The sequence below is a fragment of the Tupaia chinensis genome, unplaced genomic scaffold, assembly GCF_000334495.1.
Source record: "Tupaia chinensis unplaced genomic scaffold, TupChi_1.0 Scaffold147433_1, whole genome shotgun sequence".
In the NCBI taxonomy this organism is placed as follows: Eukaryota; Metazoa; Chordata; class Mammalia; order Scandentia; family Tupaiidae; genus Tupaia; species Tupaia belangeri.
Window position 1 is genome coordinate 2,637,422 of NW_006207284.1, and position 11,230 is coordinate 2,648,651.

General features: G+C 41.1%; 1 protein-coding gene across 1 annotated transcript in view; it reads right to left on the bottom strand.

Moving 5' to 3' along the window:
* MCM6 (minichromosome maintenance complex component 6) overlaps positions 1-11,230 on the bottom strand; it is a 42,500-nt gene that overhangs the window by 19,096 nt on the left and 12,174 nt on the right. The window contains exons 9-11 of the mRNA XM_006169727.2: positions 6,502-6,643; positions 939-1,080; positions 151-258 (exon numbers count right to left, since the gene is read on the bottom strand). Coding sequence (XP_006169789.1) covers positions 151-258; positions 939-1,080; positions 6,502-6,643 — 392 coding nt within the window. The remainder of the gene's footprint in view (positions 1-150; positions 259-938; positions 1,081-6,501; positions 6,644-11,230) is intronic.

The following is an 11,230-nucleotide window of genomic DNA, read 5'->3' on the forward strand; positions in this document are numbered from 1 at the left end:
ACCTACCATTTGGAAAAAATACTTCTCAGAGGTTGTATTTTTATTAAACAGCATTACTTGCTGAAGTAATGAGAATTTGATCAAGGTGAAATTCTCTGTGTTACACTGATCAGAAGGCCTGATGCAGTGGTCAGCCGTGGACACACATACCTTCACTCCTGCTTTAGTGATGGATATGGTCTGCTGTTCCATAGCTTCATGAATGGCAACCTGATCCCGCACGTCCATCTTATCAAATTCATCAATACAACACACACCCTGTAACCAAACAAATCTAGCCTAAGAAGCTGCCTCTGAGATATAAAAGGACAAGTCAACTGACAAAGTTCGCCATCACAGAGACTTTCCCATTCTCTAAACAAGTGGAAGCTGGATAAGTAAGAATTCCCAATTTCCTCTATTAGACAATACAGTTCAATAGATTGCAGAGCTAGAAAGAAATACACACTCGACTCACTCAGGACTAAGAGCAAAACTTAAAATAAACATTTACTATAAAGAATGTGGGAACATGGTGCAATCTTCAAGGTCAAGCCATTCTGGGTCACTACAGGAGACGGTAGGGTGATGACGGACCATCATGAATATAAACAGGTAAACCTGCGACTTATATGCATTCACGGATGGAAGTGGTTAACATAAAGTTCACCATGTAACTTATGACTAGGCCTGTTCATGATGCTGTCATGGTCTGAAAAGGAAACAAAATGCTAGCAAGTACTTATCACAGCAACCACACATGCACAGGCCAGGTAACACATTCTAGAAAAGCTCAGAAAATGCTGATTGATGATGATGATCCCAATTACATCCTAGGTTAATAAAACTAGAAATTATTTACTGCTTTAGAAGAACATCTTTCTGATACAAACTTGCTTCTACTGATAGTGTAAGGGTATTCTGATTTCTTTACATCCCGAAGTGTAAAATGTCCTTACGTTATCAGCCAACATCAGAGCTCCAGCCTCAATGACAAACTCATGAGATTCTTCATCTCTCACAACAGCTGCTGTTAGGCCAGCAGCACTGGATGCTTTGCCACTGGTGTAGACAGCTCTGGGGCTGAACTCCTCCACATGCCTGTTAAATGATCAGATAAAGACTCGTTAATACACGACTATAAGCATCCTTTGCAGGAATATCAGCTGTCTGGGGCTATGTCAATGAAGTTTAAATTTAAATTTTTCTTAAAAAAAAAACAAAAAAACCAAAAAAAACAAATGCTATTGGGCACATGTGTTTGCTGAGGAGAGTGACAGCCAGAGAAAGTGAGAAAGCATCCCTGCGAAGAGGAATGGGAATTGGGGGAGTTAACTGTACCACAATCCTTTCTCTTCCACATCTTCTCGGAATTTTGGGCATGTGCGCATAGCTGTCTGGCATGTTTTTCAAGCTGTCATGTCTAGGATTCAAACCACACAGTTGGCTATGTGGAATCCAGCTGCCTTATCCACCATGCCACCTGCTGGCCTTACGGTTTTTAAATGGATCTAAATCCATTCCTGTCAAATGGAAGATGATCTTTTTTTTTTTTAGAGAGATTTTTGCTATAGGGTACATTAGTGCTTGCCAAAGAGACATAGACAGAAAGCGAATAATCACCCCTCGGGGGGATGGCCACACTGCAATTCCTTCTCCTCCATTGTCCTCTCAGGATTTTGGACATTAGGACCAACAGTTGGCGTAATGGCTATGTTGCTGGACTCCCACATAGTCAACTGTGGTTCAAGTCCCAGACCCGGTGGCTTAAACTGATGCTGAGTGCATGTGCGTGCGTGCCCAAGATCCCAAGAGGAGAATGGAGGAGAAGGGATTGGGATGTGGCCATTCCCCCGGAGGGTGACTTCTTGCTTTCTGTCTCTCTGGAGACTGCACATGCCCTATAGCAAAAACTTTTCAAAAAAAAAAAAAAGGATTTTGGAAATGTATACATGCGCATGTGCCCAGCATGAGTTTTTTTTTTTTCTTTTAATCACCCCCTCAGAGGGGATGGCCATGCTGCAATCTCTTCTCCATTTTTCTCTTAGGATCTTGTGCACAAATGCACACTTGCCCAGCCTGAGTTTAAGCTGCCAGGACTGGGACTTGAACAGCGGTCGACTACATGGAAGTCCAGCAACATAGCCATTATACCAATTGTTGGTCCCAACATGAGTTTTAAGCCACCAGGGTCCAGTACTCGAACTGCGGTCAACTATGTGGGAGTTCAGCGATATAACCATTATGCCATCTGCTGGTCCCGATGATCTTAGTATTTGACAGAAACATAAATTTTAAAGGAGGCATTTAATAACAATTTTTGTAATGATAATCTATTAAAAGGCCCAGAAAAAAAAAAGATTAAACTAGATGTGGAATTCATTCTATAAGTACAAAATTGGCCTAACATCTGAAAATGAACCAATATGCCTTACTAATAAAAGATAAAACCATGACTACCCAAAAAGACGTAGAAAAAAACATTTGACAAAATTCAACACGCTTTCATAATAAAAATTCTATAGGAGGGCCACCAGTGGGTGTAGTGGTTAAGGCATTGGATCCTTACGTGGTGCAAGTCCCAGACCCAGTGGCTTAAAAATTACGTGCGGCACATATGCATGCCTGCCCAAAATTCCCGAGAAAATAAAAGAGATTATGGTGTAGCCATCCCCTACGCCCCAGGGGTGATTTCTCTCTTAGATCAGCTCACAAGTCCTATAACAAAAACTAAAATAAATAAAATTAAAACTCAACAAACTAGGAATGAACAGGCTTTACTCAACCTGACAAAGGGTTTTTCTTTAACCTGATTAAAGACATCTAACTAAAGGTACAACTAACAGTAAGAGAAAGGGCTGAAGGCCTATGTCCTATCATGAGAAACACTCTTGCCACTTCTACCTGATACTATGCTGAAGGATCTGACCAGGACAGTCAAGAAAGGAAAAAGGCACCCATCTTGGAAAAGAAAAGTACTCGAACTATCATTACTTGTAGATACATGATCTTATATATAAAATCCTATGACATTTACTAAATAGTGCTTACCAGACATTATTAGAGTAAGTTGATCAAGGGTGCAAAATAAAATGTAAAAAAAAAAAAAAAAAAAAAAATCAGGGGGCCAGTAGGTGGCATGGTGGTTTTATCCCTGGACTCTCACGTGGCCGACCATGATTTGAGTCCTGGACCCAGTGGCTTGAAAATCACAGCGGGTGCATGTGTGTGTGTGTGCCCAAGATCCTGGGAGGAGATGCAGGGAAATAAGGTTGCGGTGTGACTACCTCCTGGGAAGTGACTTCTTATTTTTCCTCTCACCATCTCTGTCTCTCTCCAGTGTGCATATGCACCCTATAGCAAAAACCTCTAAAAATAAAACCCCAAAATTTCTCTACACTTGCATAAATTCGAAAATAAAACGAACAATTCCATTTACATCAGGATGAAAAAGAACAAAACATTTAGGAGTAAGTTTTAAAACATGCAAACTTACACTCTGAAAACTGGGAAACATCGCTGAAAGAATTTAAAGATGATCCACATAAACTGGGAGACATTACATATTTGTGAACTGGAAGACTTACAATACTAAATGCCAATACAACTAACTTGACCTAGAGATTCAATGCAATCTTATTGAAAATCCCAGCTGACTTCTTTGTGAAAGCTGACAAGTTGATCCAAAAATTTATGTGAAAACTCAAGAAATCCAGAATAGCTAAAAGAGCATGAAACAAGAACAGAAGTGGAGAACTCACACTTCCCAGTTTCAAAACTAATACAGGGTTGGCCCCATGGGCTGGTAGTTAAGGAAGCAGGATCTCATGTGGCTGATTGTGTGGTTTGAACCCTGGCCCCGGGAGCTTGAAAAACATGCCTATAATCCCAACAGGATGGAGAAAAGGCATGACCATGCCCCACTGGGGGGAGTGCTTCCTCTCTCTCCCTTCATCTAGTGCTCACGTTCTCTAGCAAAACCAAAACTAAAACCAAAATGCACACACATGCACATTCACACGAAACCAAGCTTAACATGAAGCTTTAGTAATCAAGAGTGTGGCACTGGCCTCAGACATAAAATAATGGACTACAATGGGGAAAAGAATAGTTTGTTAGGACAACTGAATATCCATGTGCAAAATTAAAAAGTTACATATCATATACTTCACAACACACACAACTTTAAGAGCTACCTAAAAGAATTTAAAGTAGGGACTCAAATAGGTAGTGGGCACACCAAAGTTCATAGTAGCTTTATTCACACCAGCCAAAAGGTGGAAACAACCCAAACGCCCATTGATGGACTGGATTAATGGATAAACAAAATGTAGTGTATACATATGATAAGGATTATTCAGCCTTAAAAGGCCATTCTCACATATGCAACGGCACAGATAAACCTCAAAGATGTTATGCTAAGCGAAATAAGCTAGACACAAAGAGATGAATACTGTTTGACTCCATGTATGTGAGGTATCTAGGAGTCAGTCACCCAGATGGTAGTTTCTAGGGGATATAAGAGGGGAGAAGAGGAGTTATGGTTCAATGGGTTCAAAATTTCAGTTTGGGAAAATTAAAAATTTCTGGAGGGCAGTGGTATAACTGCACAATGTGAATATACTTAATGCCTCTGAACTAAATACCTAAAAATGGTCAAAATGGGGGCCAGCAGAGAGCATAACTGTTGGTGAGAGATTTTATTCGCTTACCTTAAAAAAGGATATCACATTCCTATCTGGGTGCTGCTAGGATAGGCACTGCACACACATATATATATATATACAGCACCAAAACCATAACAGGTGCTCGAAAACTAGTTGTTTGTATTTTGAGCTCTAAGTTCCTTTTCTTTTCCTTTCTCCTCTGTTCTCCTCCCAGAATCTTAGGCACCCACGCACACACGCCTTGCATGAGTTTCAAGCCACTCAGTCCAGGACTCAAACTGTGGTCAGCCACATGGAGTCCAGCAACGTATTGCTACGCCATCTGTTAGTCCCAAGCCCTAAGTTTCTTAAAAGTTTGAAAGTAACTCATATTTTTTTAATAATTTCTAAAAATTGTTGATTTTATTATTAGCTTCTAAAAATGAGCAAAAATAGCTAAATTTATGCCAATAGGGTTAGCATAAAATATAACACTTCTTTTAGAAACTTCCTTTTTTTTTTTTCCTATAAGATGCCTGCCCTCGCCAGAGACAGAGAGAGAGAGTAACAGAAAGCAAGAATTCACCCTAGGGAGCAGATGGCCATGCCATAATCCATTCTCCTCCATTCTTCTTTTGGGATTTTGGGCATACAGGCACATGCGCCCTGCCTGAATTTAAAGAACTGCATGGGACCAGCAGTTAGCTTAATGGCTATGTTGGTGGACTCCCATGTAGTCGACTACGGTTCGCGTCCTGGACCCGGTGGCTTAAAACTCACACCGGGTGCATGTGCGTGCATGCCCAAGATCCCGAGAGGAGAACAGAGGAGAAGGGACTGTGGCGTGGCCATCCCCCCAGGGGATGATTTTTCGCTTTCCGTCTCTCTGGCGAGTGCACCCGCCCTATAACAGAAACCTCTCAAAAAAAAAAAAGAAAAGAAAAAAAAAAGAAAAAGAAAAAGAACCGCAGTCAACCATGTGGGAGTCTAGTGACATACATTACGCTATTTGCTGGTCCCTAGAAAGTGTTTTTTTTTTCCCTTCCCTTTTTTGAACAATGGGAATTTATTATCTCATATAAGAACTCCAAGGGTAGTTAACTGTTTTTCTTTTTTAGTTTTTGCTATAGGACATGTGTGCTTACCAAAGACAGAGAGACAGAGGAGGAAGTGAGAAATCACCTCCTAGAGGAGATAGTCACACCACAATCCCTTCCTCCTCCAGTCTCCTCTCAGGAATTTGGGCACACATACTCATGTGTCCAGAGTGTTTTCAAGCCCATGGTGGGTATGCAGTCAGCCATGGAGTGCCTTAACCTCTACTCCACCTGGTGGCCCTAGAAAGCATGTTTTTAAGGTTTAAGAATCTTATGGACAGCCTTGTAGTCTTGTGGTTAAGGTAGCTGGATCCTGCATGCCCAGCTGCAATTCAAATCCCAGCCCCAGACACACAAAGGCACATGTGTGTACTCCAAATCCCAAAAGGATGGAGAAGGGACTGCAGTGACTATGTCTCATTGGAAGGCGCTTTCTCCTTCCTGCTCCGTCTTGAGCAATCCCATACACTCTGGCAAGGACAACGAAGAACAGAACCTTAAAGATGTTTTTTTAATAGTTTCAGCAATATTTTATCTAAGTAACTGCCCAAAGGGAACAAAAAGAAATAAATAAAAACACATACATTGTAACATTTACTTTATCTTATCTGTAATCATTATAATAAACTACTGTTAAATTGTCCAAAAAGTCTAGGGAAATTATTTTGCAAATTACAGTACACCAACAAAACATACTGACTACATTCTTGAAAGAAGAGAAAGCCTAAAACTCTGCATTCTGATTTTGCTGTCTGCTGTACTATCTGAAGAACACTTACTTGAGAAATTGACTCTTAGCTGTACTTGGGTCACCAACAATGCAAACATTTATGTCCCCTCGAAGGGAGGTCCCTTCCCCTGTTGTCTTTGGAACACCACCAAAAAGCATCAGCAGGACACCACGTTTCACTTCATCATTGCCTGAAATAAAAAGAAACTAAAGATGAAACATCCAGGGTAGTTTTCAACATGAAGTTAAATAATTCCACCAAAAACTACAAAGGCTATGTTTACCACCCAAAAGGCAGTGACAGATGAAGCAATGCCAAAGAACAGAGTAAAAACACCTGGTTTCTGATATTGGTTCTTACACTGGGGACTTAAAAAGTCACCTAACCACTGTTCCAGTATCTCCTTAAGTCATAAGATGCTGACACTCACCATTCTTCTATTTTTTAAAAATTTGTTATAGAGCATGACATTCACTTGCTTGCACAGAGGGAGGGAGAAAGAGAAAGCACCCTTCAGGGGGATGTCTACATTACAATCCCTTCTCCTCCATTTCCTCTTGGGTCTTTGGGTACACATGCACAAGCACCTGGCACGTTTTAAAGGCACTAGTTCTAGGACTTGAACAATGCAGGCAGCCATGTTAGATCCAGTCATCTTAATTACCAGCCACTACCTGGCCCCAACTGAAGTTCACCATTCTAAGAGCCTTTTCCAATGCTTTAGCCCTCAAAGATTTCTTTTTTCCTAGTAAATGAGCTATGTCCACCATAGCCTACCACACTTGCCAGTTTCTAATGACAGCCCATGTAGTTTCATCAAGAGTTTGAGGAAATGGAACACATTTATTTTGTATTACCAATAGTAACCAGCACTGAATACACATGAATTGAAATAATATCAATTAAGTAAGAAATTGAACACTGCTTCTATGAACTGTTCATAAACACGATTATGTTGCAAAAAGGAAATGCTCAATTTTTTTAAGAAAGGAAAAAAATTATAGTGATGAAAAGAAACAAGTTTCAGCCCGACTTGATGGCAGTCAACAGTGACCTGAACTACAGTGCTTGAAGCCGCATGGCTGACTAAGGGGTCAGATCCCTGGGCCAGCTTGAAAACATGCTGGGTTATAGCTTATAGCAGAAATCCTGAGGAACCAGATGGCTGGGAGAGGGGGATCATGGCATATTGAGAGCTTGCGGAGGGCGCCTCCCTCTTTAGTGCATGTATGCACTATCAGAAAAGAAATAAACAGAAAATAAGAGGAACTTTTCTGTTGAATTACTGATTCTGAACTGCATTAGCAAAGAGATAGGCACATTTATACAAACACTGTGTAAGAGTACAAAATTAAAATCATCCCACAAACAAGACTTCTCTGACTTGTGACCCATAAGATATAATGTGTTGGGCATGTAGTGGTTAATACTTCACAAATTCTTTGAAATACTCCACTTTAAGAGGCATTTTACAAAAAAGGCATTTTGCTTCTTCCTTATTTGTTCTCTTGGATCACATGCTCTGGAGGAGGTCAACTCCTATGCCATGAAGAGACTCACAGTCCTACAGGAGATTCCTATGGCGGTTAACCAGCACTAACTGGTATATTGTGAGTCCCCTGTGAATGCACCTCCAGCACCTGTCGAGCCTTCGTATGACTACAGCCGCAGCTGATGTATTAACTGCAGCCGCATGAAAGACTGAGCCAGAAACTTCCAGCTATACTCATAATCTCCCAAATTCCTGAGACACAGATGAAGATAATGTGCTGTTTTAAACTACAAAATTTTGTAGTATGTTCCAACAGATTAATTTATTCAGGGGAAGGAGGGAAGCAGCATACAAACGCTGACACCCAGCTCATTGTAAATGATGACATTCTAAAATCCATTAAGAATTCCAGGGACCAGCAGGTGGTGTGGTGGTTAAGGTGCTGGGTGCTCCCACATGGCTGACAACGGTTCGAGTCCTGGATCTGGTGGCTTGCTCTCTCACCTTCTCTCTCTCTGTATCTCTCTAGTCAAGTTAAAACTGAATGAATGAATGAATAAGTTAAATAAATAATTAAAAAAAAAAAAAGAATTCCAGCAGGTGGAGACCAGTAGATGGGGTAGTGGTTACACCATTGAACACCCATGTAGTCAACTGTGGTTTGAGTCTTGGACCTGGTGGCTTAAAATTCATTTTGGGCGCATGTATGTGTGTGCCCAAAGTCCCAAGAGGAGAACGGAGGAAAGGAGACTAGGGCGTGGCCATCCTCCCTGGGGGTGATGTCTTGCTTTCTGTCTCTCTGGTGAGCGCATGTGCCTTATAGCAAAAATCTCAAAAAAAGAAAAAAAAAAATTCCAGCAGGTGGCATGGATGTTAAGGCGCCTGGATCCCACATGACTAACTGCACACTTCAAGTCTTGGATTCTGCAGCTTGCAGTCGTGGTAGGTGTGTGTGTGTGTGTGTGTGTGTGTGTGTGTGTGTACCCAAGGTTCAGAGAAGAAAATGGAGAAGGACTGCAGTGTGGCCATCCTCCTAGGGGAGGAAAGGGGTGAATTTCTCACTTTCCCCCCTTTCTCTCTCTCTCTGGTGAACCCATGACTCTATAGGAAAACTTAAAGAAAGAATTAAGAGTGTTTCAGTTGTTTAATTAATCAAATATTTAGACAGAAAAAAAGGTTCATTTTAAATGATTGAAAATAGATATCGGAAAGAAATATTCTGTGAGTTCTAAGCTTGTGAGTTCTTGCCATAACTCCAATTGAGTATGGAAGACAAGTTTGGAAAAATTCAAGGGTAAAGCATCAGGCCCAAAAATTTATCCACATCCTTCAACACACAAAATGAGTGATGATGAACAGCTAAGCAACTAACACTCAGGAAAATGCGAAAGAAACCATCAAAGGCATGAACAGTATAAGTAACCAAGAAACATCATGAAATCACCACCTCTGAAAATAAAAAGAAAAATAAGACCAGGAGATTGGTCTAGCATATTGGAACGTATCTAAGTATATTTTTGCCCTAGGCTAGAAAAAAGACAACTAATGACTTTTACCCCATTAAAAAAAAAATCGTGGTATAAGGAGTCAGCAGGTGGTACTGTGGTTAAGGTGCTGGAGTCGCACATGTGACCAGAGTTAGAATCCTAGACCTGGTGGTTTGAAACACTGTCACCTACATGTGCTTGCGTGCCTAAAATCCTGAGAGGAGAATGGAGAAGGGACTGTGGTGTGGCTATCCCCCTAGGGAGTGATTTCTTGCTTTCTGTCTCTCCAGTGAGAACATGTGCCCAATAGCAAAAATCCCTCAATCAATCAAGTTATGATACAATATACATATTTTACCATTTCGACCATTTTAAATGTATAGTGCATTATGTTATATAACTGTCACCTCTCTCTTTCTAGAACTTTTTCATCATCTCAAACTGTATCCATGTAACAATAACCCTCTATTTCTACAATTTCCCAAGATTCTGATAATGTCTAGTTGATACCATCTCTGTGAATAGGTTATCTCATATAAATGAAATCAAATGAAGGCATTTTAAGAAGTTTGTGGAAGGGGACGGCAGGTGGCATGGTGGTTTAAGGGCGCTGGACTCCCACATGGCCGATCCTGGTTTGGGTCCGACCTGGCAGCTTGCTTTCTCACTTTCTCTCTCTCTCTCTGTTCCTCTCTGGTCAAATTAAAATAAATAAGTAAATAAAGTAAAATAAAATAATCCCCCACTGTGGGATGGCTGCACTGCAATCCCCTCCATTTCTCCCTCCTTTTGGGATATTGAGCACATACTCACACCTGGTATGTTTTCCAGGCTTCCAGGTCTGAAGCTCAAACTGTGTAGTTGGCCATGTGGGATCCAGCTGCCTTACCACAATGTCACTAGTTGGCCCTAAGTGACCACCTCTAAACCTGAATAAAAATATCACTATCTTGCTCTTTGGCTCTCTTAGTAGCACCATGACAGTTGGTGAGAATAAGTGTCCTAAGAAAGGCAGCAAAAAGGGAGCCAAGAAAGTGGTTGATCCATTTTCTAAAAAAGATTGGTATGACGTGAAAGCACCTGCTATGTTCAACATAAGAAATATTGGGAAAACACTAGTTACCAGGACTCAAGGAACCAAAATTGCGTCTGATGGCCTGAAGGGCTGTTTGAAGTGAGCCTTGCAGATCTGCAGAATGACGAAGTCGCATTTAGGAAATTCAAGCTAATTACTGAGGATGTTCAGGGCAAAAACTGCCTGACTAACTTCCATGGCATGGATCTCACCCGTGACAAAATGTGTTCCATGGTCAAAAAATGGCAGTCCATGACTGAAGCTCATGTCGATATCAAGACTACCGATGGTTATTTGCTTCGTCTCTTGTGTTGGGTTTACTAAAAAACTCAACAATCACATATGGAAGACCTCTTACGCCTAGTATCAGCATGCCTGCCAAATCCTGAAGAAGATGATGGAAATCATGACCCAGGAGGTGCAGATAAATGACTAGGAAGAAGTGGTCAATAAACTGACTCCAGACAGCATCGGAAAAGACATAGAAAAGGCTTGCCAATCCAACTACCCTCTCCATGCTGTCTCCGTCAGGAAAGTAAAAATGCTGAAGAACCCAAGTTTGAATTGGGAAAACTCATGGAGCTCCACGGTGAAGGTAGTAGCTCTGGAAAAGCTACTGGGGATGAGACGGGTGCCAAAGTTGAATGAGCTGATGGATATGAACCACCAGTCCAAGAATCTATTTAAAGTTCAGACTTTTAATAGTGACAAATAAAAAGTCCT